Below are 25,879 nucleotides of genomic sequence, written 5' to 3' on the forward strand. Positions count from 1 at the left end.
AATGCAGATATTGGTTAACCGGTTAAGAAGGGGAAAAATGTGATGACGTTAAGCCAGAAAGTTGAATAACTGGATAAGCCGGCAAGTGGTCACACTGAGACCTCAGTATGGCATTAATGAGTCTACTGTGCAGTATATTAAAAAAAGAGCAAAACAAAACAGACAGCGTTGCTGCAGAGCTGCTAAAATTAATGAGCAAAACTAAACAGCTTCCCAACACAATGGCTCTTTGAGAACCCGCCAGTTAACCCTCCCCTTCCATGGGAACATGTTGCTTCTGTGTCACAAACTCAGCCCCCGCCCCACCCGCCCAGCTCTCCCAGTATTTGCATTTTTCACCATTCACATCTTTCTCTGGAAAGTAACCCCCATGAATGGTGAGGCTTTCCTGTGCTTTCTGTGAATTACTTTTTCAGGATTCCTTCCCGTAAAGCCGACCTTCCTCAGCAGCGTGAATCCAACGCTAAAGGCTTCCACCGCAGAGAAAATCATACAGACGCACTGGGGGGCAAGGCTGTGCTACAGGGAAGATGGCCCTGCCACAGTCGGTCTAGTACGGACCCGCTACATTGAACTCACAGGGCGTCAGCGCTGGCACTCATGCCCCCCGTCAGGTGTCAGGGAAGTGAGCGATCGCGCCCGTCAACCTCCCTTAGTGGGGCTGGCGGGGACGCCCCGGTTCAGGTGTGCGGACTCCGGCTATGTGACTAGGGCGGCGGGAATTGCCTCGCCTCCCCGGGGCGCCGTAGGGTACAAGGGCAGCCCGTCACCTTCCCCGCCACAGCCGGCGCCGCCAGCCTCCTAGGGAGAGACCCGAGCGTGGGCACCACTGGGAGCGGGCCCCACAGACGCCCCCACCTCAGCCCTTCTACTAGACCCCCACGATACCCCCAGCCCCGCCCCTTTACTAGGCCGCATTGCCCCAGCTCCGCCCCCTTCCCTCGGTCCGAAGGCCCCAGCTCAGCCCCGCCCTGTCCCCTTCACTCGGCCCCACAGACGCCTCCCGCTCGGGGATGGGGGCGGGGCCCGCACGCGCTCGCTGACGGCCGGGGCGGGGCCTCAAGCCGCCCGGCAGCCAATCGCTGTCGAGCGGGCGGGCGGGCAAGCTCCCCTCCCCCTCCCCCTCCCCCTCCTCCCAAGCGCGTGGCGGGCGGAGCCTCCGGCCCGTGTCACGCGACTCCGCGGAGGGGGAGGGGAAAACGAGCGGCCGATCACGTGACCGCCCTCCCGCCGGGGTCCGCCGCCATGCGGCCCCTCTGCGGCTTCGCGCTGCTCCTGGGCGCCGCCTCGTGCGGCCTCTACCTGCTGTCGACGGGGCTGCGCCCGGGGGGCCCGCTCGAGGCCGACAGGTGGGTGAGGGCCGGGCCTCAGCGGCGGGGGGGCGCCTCACAGATAACAGCCCCCCCCGGGCACGCGGGCGGGGGAAGCGGACTCGGGGCGGGGTCCCGGCTCTAGCAGGGCCCGTTAATGACGCCGGTTCCGTCGGGGGTGGCCGCGCGGGGGAGCTCGCCCCGGAGGCGGCGAGCGGCTGCTCTCCTCTGGCGGCGGGAGTGGCCACGCTCGGGCGTTAAAGGATTCCCCGGGCCCCTGGGGCTGGATTTTGGTTGGTCTGGGCAGCCGGCCGGCTGCCTAAAAATACACCCCCGCCGTGTGATGGGCTTTGCAGGGTGCGCGGCCCCTGGAAACGGGGCCTTGTATGTTCCGGGCTAAGTTTAGCCGTAGCAAGCCGGTGAAATCAGATCTTGGAGAAGTGTTGAAACTCAGGGCAGCCGTGCGGGGTCACCTCTGGCTTGACACAGCCTCTCGGGGTCCTTCACCCACCCCAAGTGCCAGGATTTGGAACACGTCTGGGTTTTATTGCTTTGTTTCACATTGCAGCAAGGAAGGTCGTCTCCAGAGCTACAGGCGCCCTTGATGCTTCTGTGAAACAGCAGATAGCGAAAAGACGAGGGCGCCAGGAAATTCTGTTAAGCACCGGCAATAACTGACAGATGATGATTGTCGCACAGGCATAGCTTGGTTTCTATAGCTGTGCTGAGCATAACTCCAGAGCATAGGTGGAATCTACACCTGCAGCAGTGATCTTTCCATCAGTGTAGGATGACGGCAGCGCTCTTCCATTCACGTAGAGGTAGCTGTGTTAGTCCGTATCTTCAAAAACAGCAAGAAGTCCTGTGGCACCTTATAAACTAACAGATGGTTTGGAGCATAAGCCTTAGTGGGCAAAGACCTGCTGCATCAGATGCATGAGAAAGATGTGTTTGCACTGAGGGATGGGTTGACATAACTAAGGCACTCCAGGATTTGATTTCTTTTTGATACCTGTTATTAACTTAGGTATGTTGAGGTTTTAAGTGCAGACCAGGCCTAATGCTTAGAGCAGCACTAAATAAAGAAAACACCCTGCTCCTGAAATAGCAGCCCTCAGGCCCGCTCATAAAAGACACTGTAAGAGGAGGGGCCGTGCCTTTGAAAGGCAATGCCTTGGGGCTCTGTGACACCTAGGAGGAGTGAATTCTGAAGCGGAGGACCATCAAAGAGAACATCCCACCTGCGGTGTCTCTGTTGAACAAATGGGCCTTCTGCTTCTCTGTATTGTGACCCCATAGTTCTAGGGGGGACTGCTCAAGCAGCCAACTCCAAGACCACATGACTCGTACTGGCCTTTCCTTATGGCTTGTGCATCGAAGCCTAAACGTGTGCCATCCATCTCGAGTTGGGGTTCCTTTCCCTGTAGCCCTGCTTAACAAATATGTTGTGTGCAGGGCTGGACAGTTTTGAGAGCTCATTGTTGCCCCAAAACTAGGAATTGCTGCTCAAAATACTAGTCTAAGTCAAGCAGTAGCCCACCCGATTACAGGTACCAGCTCTCATTGCATCACTTACCTGTGAACTCTAACATACTATTTACTAGCAACAGAGAAGGAGCCGTGTTAGTCTATATAGTATCAAAACAAAAAAGCAGTCAAGTCGCACTTTAAAGACTAACAAAATAATCTATTAGGTGAGCCTTTGTGGGACAGACCCACTTCTTCAGACCACAGCCAGACCAGGACAATATTGAGTCTGTTCTGGTCTGGCTGTGGTCTGAAGAAGTGGGTCTGTCCCACGAAAGCTCACCTAATAAATTATTCGTTAGTTTTTAAAGTGCAACTTGACTGCTTTTTTGTTTTGATACTATTTCTTGTGTGTTACCTGAGTTTCTTCTCAAGGCCCCTATGGTCTGGGGGGCAGTGTCAGCTGGTGCAAACTGTCTAAGCTCCCCTGAGATCAATGGAGAAAGGACAACTCATACCAGCTGAGGGTCTGAACCTGCCAAAGGCCTGCTGCTGCTGGGGTGAAACCAACTGACTTATACTGGTCATTCATTTGTTTTACCTTAATGTTATTTCACCGATAAGGCAAATTTGGATCACTCTAATATTCTTTATTTTCTCCCTAGCATAGGTCAGTTGGTCTTTATACGACTGACTTTGGGCCTGCACTTGTGCCCTCTTTTCTGTTTGGAAAGCGCTTAGCTTTGGCTGTTACCAAAACAAAAACATTAGTGGTGTCGAGGTCTCTGACTGCTCATGGTAGAACTCTGTTGTGAAAAACACGTATGTGCCTGCAGAGAATGCTCCTTTAACTGTGGGGTGTGCCTAGAGATGTGGATGGCCCTGTGAAATCCGAGTGCCAGCAGACCCCCTCCCCCCCGTGCATAAGTTGACATCATCTGGACTGCTGTCTGGGTCTGTAGAAACGGTGTGATATTATTTAAATGAACTGTGTAGGCCCACCTCCTGCTAGGTCTTCAGAGAGACTAGGAACAAACAGGTGCTTAGTTAGAGCTCAGACAAAAGGCAGGACTCTTGAATGAGCTCCCTCAATTTCTCTCGCTCTCTCTGTTTGGGCAAATTAACACACAGTTAGCTCTGAGATGAGATTCAGGCTGCGATATCAAAGAATGGGTGGCTTCCTGTCTTCTTTCTCTGTAAGGGAGTTTCTCCAAGATTGAACAAGCCCAGCTAACTATGTAGGTTTTGTGTGCCTGATAATTATTTCCTGTTTCCTACATGAGCTTTGTTGGGGGCACTGACATGTTCTCTCTCTTGCATGTGTGGGTGTTTCCTTTTATGCAGCAATGGACATGTCCCTCTCCCTGAGTGGCCTTCCGCCAGTCAGGTCGGATGAGAGTCCAAAGAGTAGACAGTGGAACACAGAGATCCCAGCAGTCCTTAGACCGGAATGGGTGTGGCCGTTTTAACCTTCAGCCAGGACAATTCAGTGTTCGAGCACTCCAGAAATCATTCCAGAGCCACAGAAGCAGGTGGCTCTTTCGGCGTCTGCTTGGAGTATGGGGTGGTGTGAGGGTTTTTGCTTACAGAGCAACAGCTGTTTCCTCCCAATGGGGGAGGGGCTCGTAATTGCACTGAGCAAAGACAGTGCATCTTTTGCACTAACAAAGATAACGCCTTTCGTTCATCGCCGCAAGTCATTTGACAGAGGCTTATTGGATGTCGTGACTAAAGCAAAAATGAGATTTCAAGGCACATTCTGAAGTAATTTGCCCAGTTTGTGGTGAGATTTCTGCCACTTGAGCTTTCTCCGTCAGTTGCCACCGGAGCGATATAAACCATGACGACATGTGAGGTAGATACCAAGGAGGAAGAGGTACACAGCACTTAACCGGTAGTGGAAGATAAAAGATTGTCATACGGTCATGGTCAACCAGCAAGCTGTGGTGAACAGTATTCTTCCTCGAGAACGACCAGGTCCGGTTAACCTCTGGGGAAGAGCCGTCAGAGTGCCCAGCCCCGACCTCAAACCGCAGGAGGCAATGATCAGCCCCTGAGGTGGGAAGAATCTCCAGTCAGATCTCCGTCGTCAGCCCAAGCTCCAGGCCCACCATGCAGCCAGCCATCTGAGCTGAGCCAGCAGCAGCCTGAGGTAGCTGGTGCTGTGATGGCCAAGAGAAGCCTAGTGCTGGTGCCACCAACGCCTATTCCGTGAGGCATGTCAGCTGCTCACAAGTAGCCTGGTGATCTGCACTGGCTCCAGTCCCATCTAGCACTGCCCTGGCAGCTCAGTTTTCAGTCCTGCTCCAGGCGGGATGCAAAACTGGAGTACAGGTCGGGAAAACTCTCTGCTCTGGCAGTTGCCACTGGTTCTGCACAGGCTGGCAGGTCCCACTCAGTAGTCCCAGAGCTCAGCCATGGGAGCAGTTGTCAAGCCGCAGGGATGCACAGCATAGACAACGTAGGAGCGTGCGTTGCTGTCGACGTTTACAGAGATCCTAGGCCTGCTGGTAGATTTCCTGGGTACTATGGTGTTCAAATGAGTATGTGCTTGAGTCACTAGGCAGTTGGCCGCAGACTTTTCTGACCTAAAGTAACTTAATCTGTCCTCTTTAAAGTGGGGTGACCGTATTTGACCCTGGCTGTCTGTCTGTTAACGCACGTAGAGCTCCGTCTTTGAGATGTGCTCAGGGTGTCAAGGGTTTATCGTTCTAGCTGCGTCTCCCTTTTCCTTCTCAGGTCACTCAAGTTCCCGTCGGACCTGGAGGAGCTGCGAGAGCTTGCCGAGTTCCTCCACTATTATAAGCAAGAGCACCAGAGCTATGTGCTGCTGCTGTTCTGTGCGGCCTACCTCTACAAGCAGTCCTTCGCCATCCCCGGCTCCAGCTTCCTGGTGCGCATCCTTTCCGCTCGCCGGTCCTCTTCCCTCACCAGACCTGCCAAATCGGATTTGCCGGAGGGCGTTAATCCAGTTGCTGGCCTCTCTTGTTTATGTGGGGGTGGTGAGTCACCCTTTCAACGGCCCCCCCCACCCTGGCCTGTCATCTGGTCTCCAGGTGACCGGAACGGTGTAGGGTTTCAGGCCAGCCCCAGAAGGTACAAGCTGCCCTTCGTTGTCAGCGTTTGAGAAATGCATTGGATACCCTTCAGCTGGGGTCTGGACGGACTAGCCAGAGGTAGATACGGAACCTGAGACGGGGTGAACCACCAAAGTTTAGTGACAGCGCTGTGGGGAAAAGCCCAACCCTGCCCCTTTGCGTCCCCGTTTGTCACTCCAGGGTCAGAGCCTCACACTGGGAGCTTATGTTCCATTTAGCTACACTGACCTCTAAGTCCTGTTCAGAGTGGCTGTTTTCAGACTGTGCTGTCCCCTGCCATGTGCCTGACATTCGCTGTTTCTAGATGTGACTGCGTGTTGGGCCATATTAAAACATGCTGCTTCCGGGCGCAACCTGTTTCCCATGTGTTTCTGTTGGCTCTGTATGGCCTCCTCATTAGTTACCGTTTTTCCAGATACTGTCTCTGTAGGGACTCGATATTTACCTCTAAATAGTTGATAAAAACCCTCGTATTGAACAGCCTTGGGCTGAGGCCCGGTCTCTGTGGGCTCCCACCCAGCGATTACACTTGGCTCTCGGTCAGCGAGCCCCTTCCTGTGCACTGATTGAGTTTGGGTAGAGCTGGTTTCCGAGCAGAAGTTTGTGCTTTGCTCAGGCACTTTTCATGCCCCGGCTCTGGTTCGTTCTAGTTCCTGCTGCCTTGAGTAGCTTTAAATAAGTTCCGAAAGCTCCCTCGTTAGTACGGCTCCGTGTCCGCAGAGCTCGCAGTTGGTGAACAGGATGCCGCGGGACGGTGACTCCAGCTCCAGGGCCGCGTGCGGCTCTTGGAGCCTTTCGGTGCGGCTCCCCCGAGAGCTGCACTGGGAGTGCTGACACCCGTTCTGCGCACGCCCCCCAGTGCTTGGTGGGAGAGGCGCGTGGTGCTGGTCCTGGCGGCCCTGGCCTCTCCGGCATTGCTGGTATTGATTTGGAATGGGGCCTGGGGGTGCCTGGCTCTGGGGGAGCCATTTTTGAATTCTTACTGGATGCCACTGTAGGAGGTTGGCTGCACTGCGGAAGTGCTGGTATTATTGGTGGCAGCCCAAGGCCCCAACTGAGAGGAGCTGCTTCCCTGCTTCAAAGGTGCCTGGCGTGTCATGTAAATCTGAGGGAGCTCCTTCCCATCTTTGGTGTGACTGACGCTGCCTCAAACTCCCGGCCTTGGCTGGATGGGAGACCCTCTCTCTGGAGCCCTAATACAGGCAATGAAGTTGCATCCCTCTGGGAGCCAGGGGGTCCTGCCGAGCTGCCCTGCGGGGCTGAGGCAGGTTGGGCTGGCTGTGGTTGCATACACCTTGTGCATGCTTTTCTCCAGGCTCTTCTTCATGAGGTCTTGTTCCTGCTTTTTTCCTACCAGAACGTCCTCGCTGGAGCTCTGTTCGGACCGTGGATGGGGCTCTTGCTGTGCTGCGCTTTGACGTCTCTGGGTGCCACCTGCTGTTACCTGCTGTCTGCAGCCTTTGGGAAACAGTTTGTAGTCTACTGGTTTCCTGATAAAGTGGCCATGCTGCAAAGAAAGGTAAAGAGATCCCTGCTGCAAGCTCATCTCCTCAGGACTCAGGGATAAACCCTTTCAGATGGGCTGACCAGCTCTGAGCCACAAACCTACAGCTCTTCCTTCGCCCAGGGCCTGGACTTGTGAGTCCTTAGTCCCTGCTGTCCTACCACCACAGCAGAGATTGTCCTTCTGGCTTGGGAATGAGTCCATTGGACCCAAAACATTAGCAGCCTGGTCTTTCCCGAGGGTGAACCAACCATAGCAGGATAATGGAGCTTCTAACTTCTCTCTTGAGAGCATGGGCTGGTAGTGTCTTCTAGTGTCAGCCCTGTTTGCTTCAAAAAGCAACTGAAAGAGTGGTCCCATAGACATCCATGTTTGTGTCAGTCACTCTGTGCCCCTTCTCCAATGTGAATGCACCCTGGGCTTGGAGACCCCAGCTGGGCTCTGCCTACTCATGCTTCTCACCAACAGGCCAAGTTAGGCCTTGAGAGAAGCCTTGGCAACCTCTCGGGAGGCAGGGTAACAAGCTGGAACTTGGAGAGTAACCTCAGTGTCCAGGAAGATAACAGCCATAACCCTGCTTGACCTGTACAGGCTACAAGAATAAACTGCAGTGGAGACTTGGGAAGGGCGGGATACGCCCAGCTCTTAGGACTGGGCTCTCAAGCCTTAATGGCTGAGTCCTGCAAACAGGAACTTGTTGTAGATTCAGTTCCCATGTTCACTTTTAAGAATCCATGAATGGCTCTGGCCCAGGGCCCACCTGACCTGGTGCCGAGCTCTCTGGCCCTGCTGGCCCCCACTAGGACTGTCCGTGAGTGCGTGTGGGGCTGCTCTCATATCGTTTAAATTGCTACAGATCTTTAACACGAGCCAAGGCGTTACCCAGGCTGGGATCCGCTTCAGCCACCCCTCCTCTCCAAATGTCTGTAAATAGAGCAAAGGCTGGGGACTACGTTTGCTGCACAGGAGCTTGAGACTGGTTCTAGCTGCAGAAGAATACGGTGGAGGCTGGGCACCAGCAGGGGACTGAGACCAGAGCTACCTCCAGGGGTGTGCTGAGGGGTCTTGGAACAGGCAGGAGGGACTTTAGTTGTCCTTGTCCTTCTTACCTGCCCACCCCTCACCTAGAGTGGCCACTCAGTGTGAACCTCCCTTAGGCTGCACTCTCCTAGCGTGGGTCGGTCGTGCCCACCGACAGCCCGGGGAACGCTCCAAGCCGGCCAGCACTGCTGCCCGGCAGAGCATGTTCCAGCAGGAGCAGTCTCAGGGGAGCCGGGGTAAGCGTTGGCAGAAGTATGCCCAGAGGGGTGGCTTGTGGCTGGCTGATCGCACCCTCGTTCTGCCTCCTGCTGCTGCTGCAGGACACGGCCCAAGAAGCTCTCCTGCCAGTAAGGAGACAATAAGGTTGCGTGTTCGTTCTTCCCCTCCGTGCTGGGGCCTTTGTAATTTAAAGCAACCTCAGGCCCCAGTTTTCTCTCGTGGTATGGCCCTGCTGGAAAGCTGGGTCAGAGGCTGGGAATGCAGCTGCCTTTCCTGGAAGGGTTTGTTTGGATCACGTCTGTCCATCAGCGATTGTCCCCTTTTCCAGTGGCTGTTCGCACCGTGAGTTAACTCGGGCTCTCGGGGGTGCAGCCAGCACATCCTCGTGCAGATGTGTGCCGTGGTGCGAAGCCGCTCCTGGGTCGATTTGATTCTGGGCTGCTGTTCCGTTGTGGCTTATTGAAATGAAGGCCCGCTGCACTGCGCCCTCTGCCTGCGTCAGACACTGCTGGCTGGCAACGCTCCGGGCAGGGCTGACCTGGCTTCTCTTCTCCCATGGCAGGTGGAGGAGAACAGGAGCTGCTTATTTTTCTTCTTGTTGTTCCTGAGGCTTTTCCCCATGACTCCCAACTGGTTTCTGAACCTGGCATCTCCCATCCTCAACATCCCGGTGTCTCAGTTCTTCTTCTCCGTCCTTCTTGGTAAGGGGCTCGGGGCGCTGGCTCACAGAGGCTCAAGCCCAGCCTGCTCCTTGCTGGTGGTAGAACCTCGCAGGCAAGTCCAGTGTTAAGGGTCCCACAGCAAGAGTCACTCAGCCACGTTAGCTTCCTGAGCCCGTACGTTGTTGTCTCTGCTCGGGGGGGACGTGGCTGGTCCTGCAGTGTCCCAGTGCCCATGGCTAGTGGTCTCTGCTGCCTTTCGTTTTCTGGGGGTGCAGAGGGGAGAGGCCGCAGTGGTGTTTAATGTATGTGGGCGACAGCTCTGCTGCTTCGCTCTCCAGCCAGAGTATTTTATCCCTCCCTCCTCACCAGTATAAACCCCCAGTAACCGTCCCCACCCCCGGGAACTGGTTCCTGGCCCTGCCCTGTGCGTGCAAGCCACTCTCCAGGCTCCGCACAGGGCAGCTGACGCAGACTGGCCACTGCAGAGCTGCAGCCAGGTTGGCTTGACTGCGTCAGGCACTGGCTACGTGGCGTTCTCTGTGGCAGGACCTCAGCTGGGTTGGATGGATCTGGGTGGAGTCTGCCCAGAAAGCCTCCCTGAGGCCGGGTGGCCTTCCTCCGCTTCCAGCCCTGTCTCCTGCTTCACGATGGTTAGTCTCCCGCAGTGCTAGCAAAGCAAAGCAAAGCAAAGTGACCCATCCCTGGGCACTGAGCTGCATTTCCTCCTGCACCGTTCTCAGCCGGCTGCAGGGATGATGAGACCTTTGATCCGCATACCCAGCACCCTGCCCCCCGTCTCCGAGCAGTGCAGGCGTGTGGGTGTCCAGCAGTTACGTGGCACCCTGCCCCCCGTCTCCGAGCAGTGCAGGCGTGTGGGTGTCCAGCAGTTACGTGGCACCCTGCCCCCCGTCTCCGAGCAGTGCAGGCGTGTGGGTGTCCAGCAGTTACGTGGCACCCTGCCCCCCGTCTCCGAGCAGTGCAGGCGTGTGGGTGTCCAGCAGTTACGTGGTACCCTGCCCCCCGTCTCCGAGCAGTGCAGGTGTGTGGGTGTACCACTGTTACGTGGTACCCTGCCCCCCGTCTCCGAGCAGTGCAGGTGTGTGGGTGTACCACTGTTACGTGGTACCCTGACCCCCTGTCTCCGAGCAGTGCAGGTGTGTGGGTGTACCCTGCCGCCCCGTCTCCGAGCAGTGCAGGTGTGTGGGTGTACCACTGTTACGTGGTACCCTGCCTCCCCGTCTCCGAGCAGTGCAGGTGTGTGGGTGTACCCTGCCGCCCCGTCTCCGAGCAGTGCAGGTGTGTGGGTGTACCACTGTTACGTGGTACCCTGCCCCCCCGTCTCCGAGCAGTGCAGGTGTGTGGGTGTACCCTGCCCCCCCCGTCTCCGAGCAGTGCAGGTGTGTGGGTGTACCACTGTTACGTGGTACCCTGCCCCCCCCGTCTCCGAGCAGTGCAGGTGTGTGGGTGTCCAGCTGTTACGTGGCACCCTGTCCCGCCCCCCCAGTCTCTGAGCAGTGCAGATGTGTGGGTGTACACTGCCCCCCCGTCTCCAAGCAGTGCAGGTGTGTGGGTGTACCACTGTTACGTGGTACCTTGCCCCCCCGTCTCCGAGCAGTGCAGGTGTGTGGGTGTCCAGCTGTTACGTGGCACCCTGTCCCGGCCCCCCAATCTCTGAGCAGTGCAGGTGTGTGGGTGTCCAGCCTAAACCATCCGGATGATGCCAGTGACCCTGGGAATGGCTGTCTAGTAACAGGCCTGTCCTTCCACCTCTTCCAGGTCTGATCCCCTATAACTTCATCTGTGTGCAGACGGGTGCCATCCTCTCGCAGATCACCTCGCTGGACGCCATTTTCTCCTGGGACACGGTGGTTAAGCTGCTGGCCATCGCCGTGGTGGCCTTGATCCCGGGGGCCCTGATTAAGAAATTCAGCCGGGTGCATCTGAAACTGGAGAAGGACCAGAGCAGTCGCCTGCTCAATGGCCGGAAGGGTACGTGATGCCCAGGGCACCGCAGCTGTTCCGAATGGCCGGTTAGGGGGCCAGCGCAATCCTCGGTAACCAGCGAATGTTTTAATACGCTGCCTGCGGTGCTGAGGCAGAGGACAGCTGCAGTTCTTTGGCTCTTTTTAAATCCAGGAGACGTGATTGGTCTCGTTTTTAACGGTGCTCATCTGACTGTGACCGTACGGGTAGCAGGGGAGCTGCCAGGCAGTGCTGGCGGAATCTGCTGTGCCATGGGCTGGCCCTGGTGACGTTCTGCCCTGTTAGTGCCAGGCGGAAGTGGGGGTTTGCCAAGCACAGTCCAGATCCTCGGGGACTCAGAAATGGGGATTGCCATTCTCTGGCTGTGAGAACAGAGCCCCACCCGTGCAGCAAAGGCAGCTGGTTCAGACGAGACGTCCTGCAAGGCTGCTGCATGTCGCTGGGCGCCGCGCTCTCCTTTGCAGGGCTGAGCGAATGCCGGGGGATGGTGCCTGGGGGTTCAGCAGGGTGGAGCCCAGGCTGGACCCGCCCATGCTGCTCCCATCCCTGGTCAAGTCCTGCACAGGGTACATCTACATCCACCTGAGTCCTGCCTCACCTATAGGCTTTCCCACCAGCGCTTCCTTAATGTCCTGGACTTGTGTGCAGTTCTGCACCTTGGCGATCCAGCCTGCCTGACCCAGAGTCAGCACGCCTGGGCTCATTGGACTCTAGTTGCTAAAGGCAGGAAACCGCCACTGAGCCTGGTCCCATCGTAGTCCTGATCCTTTTACCTGCCTGTTTCTGAACAAAGGAAATCCTGGCCGCACCTCCAGGGAATCTGTCTGGGCATCATTTGTGCCAGAGCACGTGTCTGGGAAACAGCACATCTCTCCTGGGGCGTTAAGCGTTTTGGGACCGCGTCCTCCTGAGGAGGTTTCAAATAGAGGACTGGACTTCTGGGCAGTGGGGCTGTGTCTGCGCCCTGGCTCACACCAGTGGGGCACGTCCTGTATCAGCTGCTCCTTAGGAGGAAAGACGTGAGGAAACGCAGCCCAGGAATGTCTCGCTGACGGAGCCCGTCTGCGGGCTGACTGGTGTCTTTGCCTGGCCTCGTACCAAGTGCCTTGCCCCCCTCAGGCGTCTGTGTTTACATGTAAATTACCTCTTCCAAATAAAACGGTGGTGATGCTTTCCAGAGTGACTTTGTTCATGTGAACGTGCTTGCAGAGGTGGTTGGTGACGAGCAGCCCATCTGCTTCCCATGTGGGGAGGGTTAGCTCAGCGTCCAAGCCCATCCCAAACGGCATCAGGCGCTAGCCAAGCTGCTTTGCAGGAAGGAGCCGCTAACCTCTCCTCTGTGCCGCTGACTGGAAACATGCTGGTAACGGTTGAATCTCTCTAATCTGGCACTCTCATCCGGCAACATACGTAATCCGGCGTGATTTTAGTTAGCTGGAAGCCCAGGTTTCCCAGGGTCCCATAAAGCTTGTTTACAGACACCAGTCCTGGCTCTCAGTGTTCTGTGCTGTTGTTTAACTGTAATTTACCCTTAAATGTCTTCTAAGAGCCAGCAAGCTGTGGCAGTGTTGGTAATGTGCTAGACAGTAGTGACCTGTGGTCTGGCAAATTTGCTCATCCAGCAGGCACTGGTCAGGTCCTGAGTTTGCCAGATTACACAGGTTCAGCCTATAGTGGCAGCTGACAGCGAGAGATGATCAGTGTGGTCAGGGAAATGCACAGAGCATAAAGCTCACTAATTTGGGCCTTTCCTCGTCCTCTCTTCTGCACTCGGGTGGAGTGTGGGTATCCCTGGTGAGGCACCAGGTGCCTGGCGTGGGGGAGGTGCTGCTAGCTTACCTTGCAGTCTCTTTTCCAGTTGCAATGTCTGGTGTTGGAAAGGCCGCTGACATTCCTGTGAGGCTACGTCTGGTGGGATTCTGAGTTCGTTGCTATCACATTGGCTTCATAGTTAGCCAGGAGCAGGGTGCTTGCGAAAGCCAGTGAGACAATATAAACAGCAGGTCCCAGGAGGAGCATTTTGGTCAAAACAGCTAAAGTCAGCCCCACCCAGGCATTGTGGGCACCTGCTTGCCACTTTAGGGACAAAAGTCCAAAAATCTAGATCCTCAAAACCTTCTCCAGCTTTCCCTGGACAACTCCAGGTAGATCCTCCAACTGAGTGTTCTCTGCTTATAAGACTAGCCAGACCAACAGTACTTCTAGCCCACTGTCCTGTCTTCTGACAGCAGTTGGTGCTGGGTGCTTCAGAGGGAACGAACAGAACAGGGCGGTCCCAGCATTGCAGCCAGAGTCAAGCGACACCCAGAGCATGGAGTCGCATCCCCGACCAGGTTGGCTAATTGGTCCATTGGTGTTTGTCTTCCATGAGCTATTGAAGGCTCTTTTTGAACCCTGTTATGCTTCTGGCCTGCACCACATCTCCTGGAGATGAGTTTCACAGCTTGACTGTGCACTGGGTGAAATACTTCCTTATGTTTGTTTTTAAATCTGCTATTAATTTAATCGGCTGACCCCCTTTTCTCGGGTTATGTGGAGGGGCAAATAGAACTACTGCTTCTTCGACTGAGCCGTCGATCGACAGATCTCATCTTCTGGGACGCTGTTGGTGAGCAACTAAACCAGCTCTTGACTGGCAGAGCCAATTACAGATGTCACATAAAAAGCTTCCAACTGCAGGCATTGTACATTCTTTTCGGATTGTACGCTTGCCCTGTAGTGCCTGGGTACGCTGGTTCTCAGCATTTAGGAGCCTGTATGGTGGTTTGCCACCAGGACAGTCTGTCCTGAACTAGGGTTTCCAGATCATTGGGGGAGATGTCACATGACTTTGTGTTGGCCTTTACGATGTCTTTATAGTGCTTATACTGACCACTGATAGGGTGCTTTACCTGAGCAAGCTGGCCATAGAAGGCCATCTGTGGTATCCATGTATCATCCATCCTCATAACTTGACCAATCCAGTGAAACTGTCCATAAGCATTGCTTCCTTGTCCATGACACTGCACAGGTTAAGAACTTCTGTGTTGAGTTTTGTCGCACCAAGTCATATGGGTGATCTTCCTCAGACAGTGCATATGGAACTGGTTGAGTTTCAAAACGTGGCGGTGATACATTGTCCATGACTCTGAGCCATACAGCAGGATATTCAGGACAACGGCCTGATAAACTGCTACTGTGGGATGGAGTTTATTGCAGGTCATTGCGCAGGCGTTTGGTCAGTTTTCCAAAGGCAGTGCTGGCTTTGGCTAATCGAGCAGATACATCATGACCCACATGCATGCTAGAGGACAGTACACATCTGAGGTAGCAGAACTTGTCAAGAGCCTTATGGCCTGCACCAGCAGCAGGGATCGCTGGAGTGCTGGGCTCTTTCCAAAGAGGCTGAGTCATAACATCTGTTTTTCTGAGGCTCATTGTGAGTCCAAAGCGGTGAGCAGATGGTAAGAAAGTGATCAAAAAGCTCCTGTGCATCCTTTGCTGAGTGAGCCAACACTGCCTAGTCATCAGCAAACAGAAGGTCATGGAGAGTTGTGGTAACCACTCGTGTGAGCTGGAGTCTCAGGAGACTGGAAATACTGCCGTCTGTTCAGAACTGAATAGCTATGCTCAAGGGGCAGTTCTTAATAGCAACTAACAGCATCCTTGAAAAGTAGCTGTTGATCAGGAGAGGAGCAAGGACGTGCCCTCGCTTTGTACTGTTGGATGTTTCAGAAGGTGCTGGTGTCTCTCCATTGTTTGGGACGCGACAGAGCCTGCCATCACGCATAGACCGAACAATGCTGATAAATTCAGGACAGCCAATTCACCCAAATGTTTTCCACAGCCCATTTCTGCTGACCTGTGTTGAACGCTTTGGTCGAGTTGATGAAGATCACACAGAGATCCTGATGTTGCTGTCTGCATTTCTCTTGTATCTGTCTGGCTGCAAATATCGTATTGGCAGTGCCTCAACCAGCACGAAATCCATTTTCAAAAATGGCACCTACCAGCACTTCACCCCATTTGTGATTCTACAGTCCTCTGGAAATTGCCCTCCTTGTGCCACCTCTTTTCTAAGGTGAACAGTCCAAGTCTTAAATCTCTCCTTGTTGCCCTTCTCTGTACCTTTTCCAATTATGTTTTTGAGAGCATGCAACCGGTACTTCACTGTATTCAAGCTGTTGGCATACCATGACTTACAATGGCATGTTCTTTATGGGCTTATTTTCTGTACTAATGGTTCCCAGTGTGTGGCTAGCTTTGTTTTTACTGCCACTGTTGCAGGATGAGCAGCTGTTTTCAGACAACTAGCCCTATTGATGGCAGGAACGTCCTTGAGTAGTGACAGGTAATTTAGACCCCATCGTTTTGGGTAGATAGCTGGCATTGTATTTCCCAGTGGTTATTACTGTGCGTTTATCAATGCTGAATTTCATCTGTCATTTTCCAAGACAGCCTTAGAATTTATGGGATGCTCAGCAAGCCTGCCACATACCCCCCACATGTGACTTGTTCCCACCCCCAGGTCTGAGGCCCCCCCATCCCCTACCCCCTCAACTGGGAGAGCTGAGCAAGGAGGGGGTTAAATTCCAGGCTGCGGCAGAAGCCACTCCCGCTGATGTGGAGCCCAGCTCTGGCGGCCTCTGCCAGGAGGAACCAGCAGCAGTGGTTACCAGCTAACTTCCCACCTCCGTCAGATGCGTATACTTACCTCACCATAATTCAGGGCACCACTGGGCCAGCAAGTGAGAGTGGGCAGGCTCCCTTGTGTGCTCCCGGCCCTGGGCACAGACCTGCCAGCCAGAGGCGGGGCTGGGGCTGACCGGCCGTGAGTCTTTCTAGTACTTGCTGGCCTGGCAACTGGACTGGACCGGCCCAGCCCACTTGCTCCACTCTGCTCTGGGTGGGGCGGGGCAGCTGGGGAGGCCACTGCCACAGACAGGGACGGCTCCAGCCTGGGCAGAGCACCCCTGCATTGCAGTGTGCCGGGCCAGGCCAGGCCCCTGCATACTGGGGGCTGCCCTGGCTGTGCTGGAGCACCCCTCACGCGAGAGGCCCTGTCCAGGGCAGGGGGGCCGTGTCAGGCCAGCTAGGCTGGCACAGCCTCTCTGGCTGCCCCCACCCCCCCTCGGTGTAATAGTCAGCAGCTGAAACCTGGCATTTAACGGGCTGACCTCCTGGAGGGGCTGGGCATCCAAATCTGGGCCTGTTCTCCATGTGCTGTCCCACCCTGCCCTCCGTTGGTCACCACTCTGGGGCCAAGCACTGGGGGCGTGCAGGCACCAGAGGGCAAGAGAGGCCAAATTCAGCCCCTTTTCTCAAGAGCTGCATGGCATCCCCCAAGGAGGACCCCCATCGGCTGGTGATACTTCAGAGGAACCCAAGGCACACGCCTCCCCTGAGAACAGTGAGGAGGAGAAGTAGAGGGACAGGTAATTTGGGGATCCAGCTGCACAGGGAGCTGGGACCTTGCAGTGAGCCAGGAGAGGCAGCACCTACCAGTGCCCCCTCACCTGACAGGCCAGGCCCAAGGAGTCGTGCTGGTTAATTAAGAGCGCTGGTTACTCAAATACCCGTTGAACAGGAGTTTACTGTACTTGATTCAGGTCACAGTAAAATTCCACTTTTGGGACCATAATTCATTTGTATTGGTTCACAACCACGGCTGGCTGGGGCCGAGCTGGTCTGACGCCTCCCCTGTCCCTGCCCCAGAACCTGTAACGTCGTTCACGGCCAGTGCCGAGAGGTGAATTGACAACATTCGACTTCCTACGCACAGCCGTTACTCGCAGTCACTGGGTGCTGGAAAAGAGCTGGCCAGGCCGCGCGCACTACAGCCCCGTGCACAACTCTGGCTCACTAGTGTCTCAGGAGGACAGTGAAAGAACCTTTCACAATGCTCCGCTTTGAGCTCCTCTTCCAGCCCTTTTCTTTGCCTGACCATAGGGCCCAGAAGCCAGGCCTGCACTGCAGGTGATTAAGGGCCTGCTTGTACAAGGGTTCTCTTGTAGCTTTGCAAATGGGGCAGGCTGAGGTGCCTGCCCTACAATAGCGGTGTAGAGCTGTGCAGGCGCCCTGCTCCCAGCAGCACTGGCAGCCACCCAGCAGGATTTTGACGAGGCATGAACCCGCTGGGGAAGCAGATACAGTTCTGAGCTGGAGAACGCTGCAGGCCAGGAAGTGGCACCCACGTCCTTGTTTCAGCCCTGTGAAAACGTCTCGGACCAGTATCTGTGCTGGGGGCTGACATACTGCCCAGAACTACAGCCATGCACACCGAGGACGAGCCGGGCCGACACGGGGACCGCAGACGAGCCAGGCGGCACCAGTGGTGGCTGGTGGCATGTAGATGGGTGTCATTTCGTAGCATAGACGTGTCCTAGGTGTTTCATTTTGTACACACGACTGAATGTTGTCAGCTCCTTTAGTTCGCCTCATGGCCCAGATGCGGTTCTGCACTCAGGACTGGCTCACCGATGGCCTGGCTGCTGGGGGGCGTGTTCCAGGGCTATCTGCTCCACAAAGCAACGAGGAGGCAGGCTCAGCCGTTTCCTTGTCGGAGCACTACCAAATTGGGTGCTGCACAAAACAGAGCCAGGTGTGACTCCAAACCCCTCCCCTCCCCCAGGTGTGGGCTCAGACAGGAAGGGGATGGAGCACAGGCCTGTGCCATGGCTGAGCCAGGGTGAGTTCCCTCCTGGGGCAGAGCAGAGCAGGGCTGTGACCCCTGCTGAGTGCCCTCCCCACCCCCCCGGGCAGGGGAGTAGCCTGGGCCACCTCTTTTTCTCTCCTCCTGAAGCTGTTCCACTTTGCGTAACACTGAACTGTACGCGGCACCCAAGCAAGAGAGGGAGTGAAGCTGGGCCAGTTGGAACCTGGGCTGGGGCAGGAGAGAGTGACTCCCACCACCGAGCAGGGTTCAATTACATCGCCCCAGCTGCGGCGGAGCACAGCCCCCAGCTGCCCTGTGCTGGGTGAGGGCTTTGCCCCCGCAGCTGGTGGTAGAAGAGGCGAGGGGAGTGAGAGATCTTCCCTGGTTTGGGTGGGGGTGGGGAGGACAACCACAAGTGCCTGGGGCTCAGCTCGCTGCGTGTTCATCCCGTGTGGCAGGGAGACACCTCCCTTGGGCCCAAAGGGGGAGCCCAGCTCAGGTTGAGGGCCAGGCTTAGGCTACGTACCTCCCTTTAGCATCACCACAGGGCACGTTCAGGTGGCTCAGGGCCCTGGCTGCTCAGAGCCCCAGCTTTAGGCAGACGTTTCTCGCTGCGCCTTGTCCTAGGAGCCTCAGCCCTAAGGTCCCTTTGTGTACCCGACCCCAGCCACCCCCTCACCCATGTGGGTCTATGGCTCGACCAGGCCAATGCTCCCAGTGGTGCGGCTTCACTTGGCCCTCTGGACCCGTCACTGGAGGTCTCCCCTTCCAGGGGCGGTTGAGTACGATGGTCTCCGGGTGCAGCCATCGCAGGCCCTCTGATTCACTGCCCATCAACGGGGGGGAACCGAGCTCACGCTCTGCCCCTGGTTCCTCCGACAGCAGCAGCTAAGCTTGCGCTGCCCCACACCTTACTGCTTGTGTCCTGGGCTGCCTGCTGCAGAGCCTTCTGCACCATCTTCCAGGCCCGCCCACCCTTGCAAGCCAGCTCCATCCCCTCAGAGAGTGACTGCTGCCCTCCAGCCCATAGTCCTTTTCTGCCCTCAGCTACCAGCCTTGATGCTGGCTCTGGCCTGGTGATCTCCATCCTTTAGTTAGCCCTCAGGGCTGCTTTGCTCACGCTCCAGCCATGGCCAAAGCACTTAATGAACCAGTGCGGCCCCTGTGGGGTGAACGTGACAGCAGACTCCCGTGTGAATTGCGACAGAGCTCAGGGCCAGGTGCTACAGCTCAGCCCTTCAAGCCTCAGTGCCTGAGGCGCCAGGAAATCCCTCTAGCACTGGTGCCTCCGTGATGCTGGGGGAACTTTCCCCCAGGTCTACATGAGGGTGAAGGTACCATAGGTGCATCTCCTTCAGGCCTTGTCAACTTAAGGAACCTGACACCAGTTGCAAAGTCCTGCCCTTGGCCACCCTCCCTGGCACCAGTGGTCACGCAGGGTTAAATGGCGCCCGTAGGCAGCAGCTGTGACAGCCTAGCACCAGGTTGGATGTGTGTCATTAACAATGTAATGTGTGCAATGCTCTGAGACCCTAGAGCCAGGCACCTCTGCCTAGGGAAGAGAATCAGGCACAGGGTTCTCCTGCAGCAGAGATGCCAAGGTCGTGTTTGGGACAAGGCCAGACAGACAGAGCAGCTCTGATAAATGGGGCCTTTAGCACTGTCCCCGCCCTCCCCCGCCCCGGTTAGCTGAGACACCAGCTCATAAGGCAGGAGGGAAGTAGGGGAGGCCTCAGGCCTGGCCACGTCAGACTCCTTTTACACACTCACTCCTTCCCACTGTGCCTGTCTCTCCTGAGGCCGCGGCAGCTGGGGTGCAGCCAGACCCCGCCCAGCACCACCCCACACTGGCTTTGAGAGGGAGGGGGCATGCAGACCCTCACCTATTGCCCTTTCAAAGCCACAGGGTGGGGTTCACTGAGGTAGCTTAGGTTCCTGCTGGGATCTCGCCTCTGCTTTCTGTCGGGGGGGACGCGATGAGTCCCTGCTGAGGAAGGCACAAGGCCCAGGGTGCAACTGGAACGGGTTTCACTGCAGCGTGGAGCTCACACCCAAGGGCAGTGGAAGTTGGTCTGGTCCCGCCTTGCCAAGCGAAAGTGCTCCACGAACGGTTGGCACGGCTGCTCTTGCTCCGCCTTTCCCGGGGGGGCAGGCAGCGGCCCCAGGGCGTCGGTGCGCGGTCTCCCCTGCTGACATATGGGAGGGATCTGCCAGTGCCCCGGCAGGGAAGAGCAGAGCTGCAGGGCATGGAAGGCAGCTTGGTTAGGGCAGGCTGAGTCTGTGCTAGCGTTTGGGACCTGAGGCTTCCCAAACAGCTTCCTCTGCTGAGAGTAGCAGCTAAAGGCAGGAGTGATGGGAGAGGGCTCCCAGTGCCGCTACACTGAACCTCCGCCCAGTCTCCAAGGTGGAGACGTACCCACCTCGCAGCCGTCAAGTCCGGAGTCCCGTTCCGCTCAGTTACCGCTACAGGAATCCAGAGGCACCCATGGGAACAACTGCACAGCTGGTCCAGAGGGGCTAGTGGACCTGAGGCCTCCTCTTCCCAGAAGGGTTGGTCCCTGCAGCCTGCACAGCTGGTGCAAAGCTCCTGCAGCTCTCTGAGCAAAAGATACTTGTTCCACCACTGAGCTATGGGCCAGGACATGCACCTGCCAAGCCTGGTGTGCACAGCGGGCTGGGCACACTCTGGTCACCTGGGTCTGAACTGGGCCCTGGCTTGCAAATGAACTATGCACCGGTAACGGCAGAGTCCTCTGGGACAGGAGCCTGCCTCTCCTTGCTGAGTGCAGGGCCGTTTGCTTTCCTGATGGGCTGGGGACTGGGTTCTGCAAGGCCCAGGCAGGGACAAAGGACTGAGGGAGGAGATTTTTCAAAGTACAGAGCAGAGCAGAGGTATTGGGGGCTGGGAGGGGGTAGTAGGTAAGCCCAGTGGCAAAGCCCATGGGGAGGCAGAGCCACAGCTACTTGTGGGCTGGAGGGGCACAGGGAGTTAGAGGCTGGAGCTGTGCTTCAGCCCTTCTCTAAAAAAATACAGTGCTCAGCACCAGGCTCCCACAGGCTGGGCAAGCCCTGGAGTCAGGGCTGGAACCAGCACAGCTGGGGTCAAACACAGCTCACTTCAAGGAGGGTCCCGCCTTCCTTTGTCTAGACAGGGCCTGGTCCTGCCACAAGGGCAGGGGGCTGGACGCAATCACCTCTCCAGGTCCCTTCCTGTTTTGGGGTCTAGGATCCGATGAAAGACACTCACCGAGCAGCCGTTTTTTGTTAAACAACTTCCAGTATAAATCCTGCAGACACGACACGCCAGCCGGCCGCACGCCAGGCCTGGGCCGTAGGGAAATACACTGGCTTTTTATTCCATGCATTGGTTTGCTTTGACACTCATTCCCGGCACCGTACACAGCTCAGTACAGAAATCGAGGCTGGATCCGGAAGCCAGAGTGCAGGGAGGAGAGGAAATGGCCCCAGTGGGGGGAGCATGAACCGGAGCCAGGCTGGTGCCGAGGAGCTGTCAGAAGCCATGCTGGGTGGGACAGGAGCAGGGACCCCACCACTGACCCTTCTCCTGGGAAAGACGTACAGAGCAATCCCCCTCCCCCGAGGGTGGGTCTCTGGGCAGCTCACGCCTGCCATCGCCCAGCACCGTTACTGACGCTTCCGCCTTTGGCCCGGAGCGATCCTGCCCTTAGCAATACCCTAGCGGACAGCACTCAGTTCCACCCTGTCCATTTACGGGGTCAGCATGCTTGGGTGAGGCTGCGCTGGGCTTAAAGGAGCTCAGCCCCGAGCAGGTCTTGACCTCTAGGTCTCACCTTCCCCAGAGCTTCGCCTATCCCGCGAAGGACGGGCAGACGGTGATGCAAACGGACCCATTCCTCGGTGGTGGCCTCAGACCGATTGGCTGGAAATACAGTGCTTGGTCTGCTCCTTCCTACCTGGCGCAGCGCCAATGCCGGCACGGCTGCATGGATCGCATTCGCGGCATGGGGCAGACGCTGAGCCCAACCACGGTGCTCCTCAGCCCGCCTTGTGCCTGGGGTATCTGCATAAACCCAACCCGCTACTCAGAAATACGGCATCTGCAGCCCTCAGGCGTGGCTCCCCCTCCCACAGGGGTTTGGTGCCAGGCGCACTAGCACCCAGGCCGGGGTGGGGTGGGGGGGGCAGCACAAGAGTCTCTGACACTTACGGGAGAAGAGGGGCAAAGAGTTGGGTGAGCGGTTCCAGCAGCACTGCGCCTCTGTGGCCAAGCCAGCGGCCCCAGACCAACCCCCGACTACCGCGCAGCAGCCCACGGGTCACAGTGCAAATGAGGCCACAGCTGTGGGTCCACCCCGCGGCCTGGAACGGCAGCCTGCCCCAGAGCCAGCAATGCGAGCAGACAGCCCATTGAGGGAGAAGCATCCAGAACTGGCCTAAGGGGGTCGAGTTTGACCAGGCCTAGGGAATAGGTTGGAAACTTCTGTGCCGCAGGCTGTTCTGGGTGCTGTGGCGAGGCGGGGCTGAGGTCTGCTAGCTCACGACAGAAGGGAGAGCGGAAATATCCAGAGCTTCGTGGCTTCTGCTTTTAGTGCTCATGACAAGATCCCAGACCACAGCCTTGCTGCTGACTCAGACCTGGCCGCTGCCTGCTCAATGCTCAGCCCAGTAACACGGGGGGATGACTACAGCTCACGTAGCTTTTTCCTGACTACCTGTTCTTCGGCGGAAGCTGCCTGGACAGCCTGTGTTCGTAATGGAGGCCAGGGCATCCCCACAGGCCAGGAGAACGCTACGCCAGGGAACGTGTCCCTGCCTCCAGCACAGGCAGATAAAAACTAGACCCCGTTGACCCTTCTGGGACAGAGACAAGCACAGGTGCGGTCGGGCACCAGTGTTTAGCCATGACCCAGGAGAGTCCAGCTCCTCAGACAGTGGGGCTGCTGCCCCCACACAATCAGCACAGGAGGAGAGATCCGGAGGGAGCCCCTGGCTGCTGGCAGGATTTCAGATACAGGCTGACCGGGCAGTGCTCCTGTGTAAGAACTACGGCAGCCTTCACCTAGCTGTGCATGCGATGAGCCTCTGGGCCCTCTGCGGGGCAGGGCCAGCCCACTCCAGCATCACCACAGCAGTCACAGCCTGTTCTATACTCACAGCCCTGAATGCCCCTCCAGAGAGGCTTGCTCAAAACTTTCCGGAGTGCATGCAACCTGCGTATTTCTCTCCAAGCAAGCGCTCCTGCCCGTCTCCCCATGCTCCAGCCACCCCGCCCTGCCCCGCCCCGCCCCGCCCCGCCCCGAGACACACACACACGTTCATCTGCAAGGATGATCTTTCATGCCCTTGAAACTGCATACCCCCTACTTCATCTACCAGCCAGCCCTGCCTGACGCAGCCTCCAGAATGGTCGTGCTTTGCACAACATGAATGTTGCGGGTGGGGGGGTCAGCAGGGGAGCAGCTACTGACAGTCCCTGAAACCAGCTCTGCTCCCATCCGTCCAGGGCAATGCACAAGGAGGAAATCAGAGAGAGAACAACTGTGCTAGCAGTAAAGCCAACCTTCCGCTCTCCAGAAAAGGTAATAAATAAAAGAATGTAATAACTTAAGATCTGCATGTAGTCCAGCTACAAAAATTCAAAAATAGGGAATAATTTAACTCATACAATACTGCTTTTTGTATAAGCAAAACCTTTGCCTTCATTCTTCCCCCTTGGCTATAAATTACTGAGGCTACCTTCAAAGCAACATTTTACCCTAAATGTAAACAAAGCCACAGAAGAACCTGCCTATGGTCCGTTCCCGCCAGACACCCGAGGCTCATGCCTGGCTGCCATTCTTTGTGGCCGTCCCGTACCCAGTGCCTGCGGCTCTGGCCATGACCATGAGAAAGAGCAGTTGCCTTGCCCAGGGCTCCAGAGGCAGAGCTGGAATTGCTGTGGAAGAAGGAGGACAGCCGAGGGACGGAGGAAAACATTGTTCTGTGTGTCAGTTCAAAGGAGCTGCTTGTTTCGGAACGGAAGGCCTAGCGGGACCCTTGGGAACACAAGGTTGGTCACTCAAATGCCAGTGCCTCAGCCTGGCCCACGGCCCTGCAACGTGTCAGTTTCACCTCCAGGAATGTACAGGTCTGGGATACTTGCTCAGGACCCACATATGAAATACATCCACCACCAAAATCAAGCCCTCCCCTCCCAGGTAACTGAGCCCCAATTTACGTTGTTGTACACCACGGCTGATGTGAAGGGCAAGCAGCTGTTAATGCTTCCAAAGCCCAACCATTAACCAACAGAACAGAGGTCTGGTTGATACCACAGTCCAGGGCAACTTATTTCCCTGGTCTTCTCCCCATGCACAGCTCTCTCCCTTGTCGCTGGCCAGTTGTGGGAGGTTGCAATAGGTGGGAGGTTGCCACTGAGAGTTCAGTGCAGGTATCTCTGGTTTCCTCCCTTGATTAGTTTGCAGAATCTGCTGTTTGGGCTTCTTGTGTTTTCAGCGCTAATTTTTCATTTGTTTTAAATCGTAGGAAAGAAACGGGAAGTACGGAGAGCAGCTGAAAGGCCTTCCTCTGTTCACACCGTTTCGTCTGCCGTAGCAAAGCTGACTGGAGATGTTAGAAAGTGCTGTTACGCCAGGGCTGGGGAGAAAGTGAGGTTAGCGCACATCCGCAGGATCTCACAACAAGATGCTGATTAAAAAATAAAATAAATCTCCCCATAAATTAACCCCCATTATCACATTCCAGGGGGGCTGCATTGATTCAGAAGACCCTGGATCCAAGCACCTTGGCACCGAATTTCTCCATGAACATGTCCACTCTCTGATTAGAAGTGACCCAGCTGGTTATACTGAATGTGATTTGTTCACAGGTTACCTTTGAGCAAGGTTTCTCTTGCGCTTCTTCATTTGATAAGACTGATTACAGAGAAACAAACCGTTCTCCAACCTTTATGGCCAGGAGCAGCAGCAGCAGCAGCGTCCTGATGTGTCCATCATGCAATTTACGTCAGACTCACACGGATGCGTCTCTTTCGTTTGCTTGCTTTCTTAACCATTGTTTTTTTGCAATGAATTATTGTGTTTCTCAATACCGAGTCCGCGCTTTACAATAAAAAGTGTTAAAATGTAAAAAATGAAATAAAATAAAAATAAATATCAACGTTATAGTAGCTAGATTATTCACTAAAATACATCCCTGCCATTCTTGATTGAAATGCTCAGTGAGAATCAGTTTCATTTGGACGTTTTTCCAGAGATTCAAGTTATTGCAGATCATTTCCAGGGTAGGAGGGAGACTCCGCTTCTGTTCCTGCCAGAGCACAGGGGCGTGGGGAAGGGGAGGGAGTCTCGGGGAATCCAAAGGCCGGGACGAGGACGGCTTTGGTGGGGAATGTGTTGTTACCAAGTAGCCGAACTGCAGGGCTTGTTGGTCCTGACGGTTGCATCAGAACACTCCCCCTCGGAAGAGTCACAGTCCGACTCGCCAAACTGCGCCTGGCTCTGCAAGGCAAAAGGAGAGAAGCTCCTGTAGCGACTTCCCTGCCCTGGGGCGCCGGCACCGCGAGGATCAGCAGCCCGTTGGTCGAGGAGCTGATGGAGGGGGGAACCCCCTATCGCTTCCGGTCTCCTGGCAGCCAGCAGGGGGCATCACCTCTGAGCTCCCCCCGCCTAACAGCCACAGAGGCCCTGTTGGCTAGCGAGCGTAACCGGAGGGAAAGCCAGGGCCTTTCCCCACAGCCACGCCTGCTCGCCAGCGTGGAGCAGCAGCCTGGCCCATCCCATACAACAGCAGACATCAGGGAAGAGAGACCGCAGAACCAATACAGGCAGCCCCCAGCTACTGCCCCCAACAGCGAACGCAGCCCCCTGCTTTGGGGGCACGAAACCTGGGAGTGGAGCATGAGGACCAGCCTGGCCCCTAGAGCTGGGGTGAGCAAAGTTCCGCCCGGGGGCTGCACCCAGCTTTTCCAGCAGGTGCCC

General features: G+C 56.2%; 2 protein-coding genes across 4 annotated transcripts in view; one reads left to right on the plus strand and one right to left on the minus strand.

The window, feature by feature from the left end:
* Positions 1-1,174: 1,174 nt before the first annotated feature.
* On the plus strand, positions 1,175-12,459 carry TMEM41A (transmembrane protein 41A). Its single transcript, XM_075004469.1, has 5 exons — positions 1,175-1,349; positions 5,517-5,670; positions 7,233-7,394; positions 9,202-9,340; positions 11,078-12,459. Exons 1-5 carry the CDS (start codon positions 1,246-1,248, stop codon positions 11,296-11,298), a joined length of 780 nt encoding a protein of 259 aa, XP_074860570.1. The 5' UTR covers positions 1,175-1,245; the 3' UTR covers positions 11,299-12,459.
* An 11,016-nt stretch (positions 12,460-23,475) lies between these two features.
* MAP3K13 (mitogen-activated protein kinase kinase kinase 13) overlaps positions 23,476-25,879 on the minus strand; it is a 78,268-nt gene continuing 75,864 nt past the window's right edge. For all 3 annotated transcript variants that reach the window (XM_075004390.1, XM_075004392.1, XM_075004389.1), the window contains exon 16: positions 23,476-25,399. In XM_075004390.1, coding sequence (XP_074860491.1) covers positions 25,298-25,399 — 102 coding nt within the window. In that variant the 3' untranslated portion in view covers positions 23,476-25,297. The remainder of the gene's footprint in view (positions 25,400-25,879) is intronic.

Source organism: Carettochelys insculpta, chromosome 10, assembly GCF_033958435.1.
Source record: "Carettochelys insculpta isolate YL-2023 chromosome 10, ASM3395843v1, whole genome shotgun sequence".
Classification (NCBI taxonomy): Eukaryota; Metazoa; Chordata; order Testudines; family Carettochelyidae; genus Carettochelys; species Carettochelys insculpta.

Coding starts and splice junctions, on each gene's coding strand:
- TMEM41A (XM_075004469.1), top strand. CDS start 1,246: ATGCGGCCCCTCTGCGGCTTCGCGCTGCTCCTGGGCGCCGCCTCGTGC. Junction 5,671..7,232: donor TCCCCGGCTCCAGCTTCCTG/GTGCGCATCCTT, acceptor TTTTCCTACCAG/AACGTCCTCGCTGGAGCTCT. Junction 7,395..9,201: donor TGGCCATGCTGCAAAGAAAG/GTAAAGAGATCC, acceptor CTCCCATGGCAG/GTGGAGGAGAACAGGAGCTG.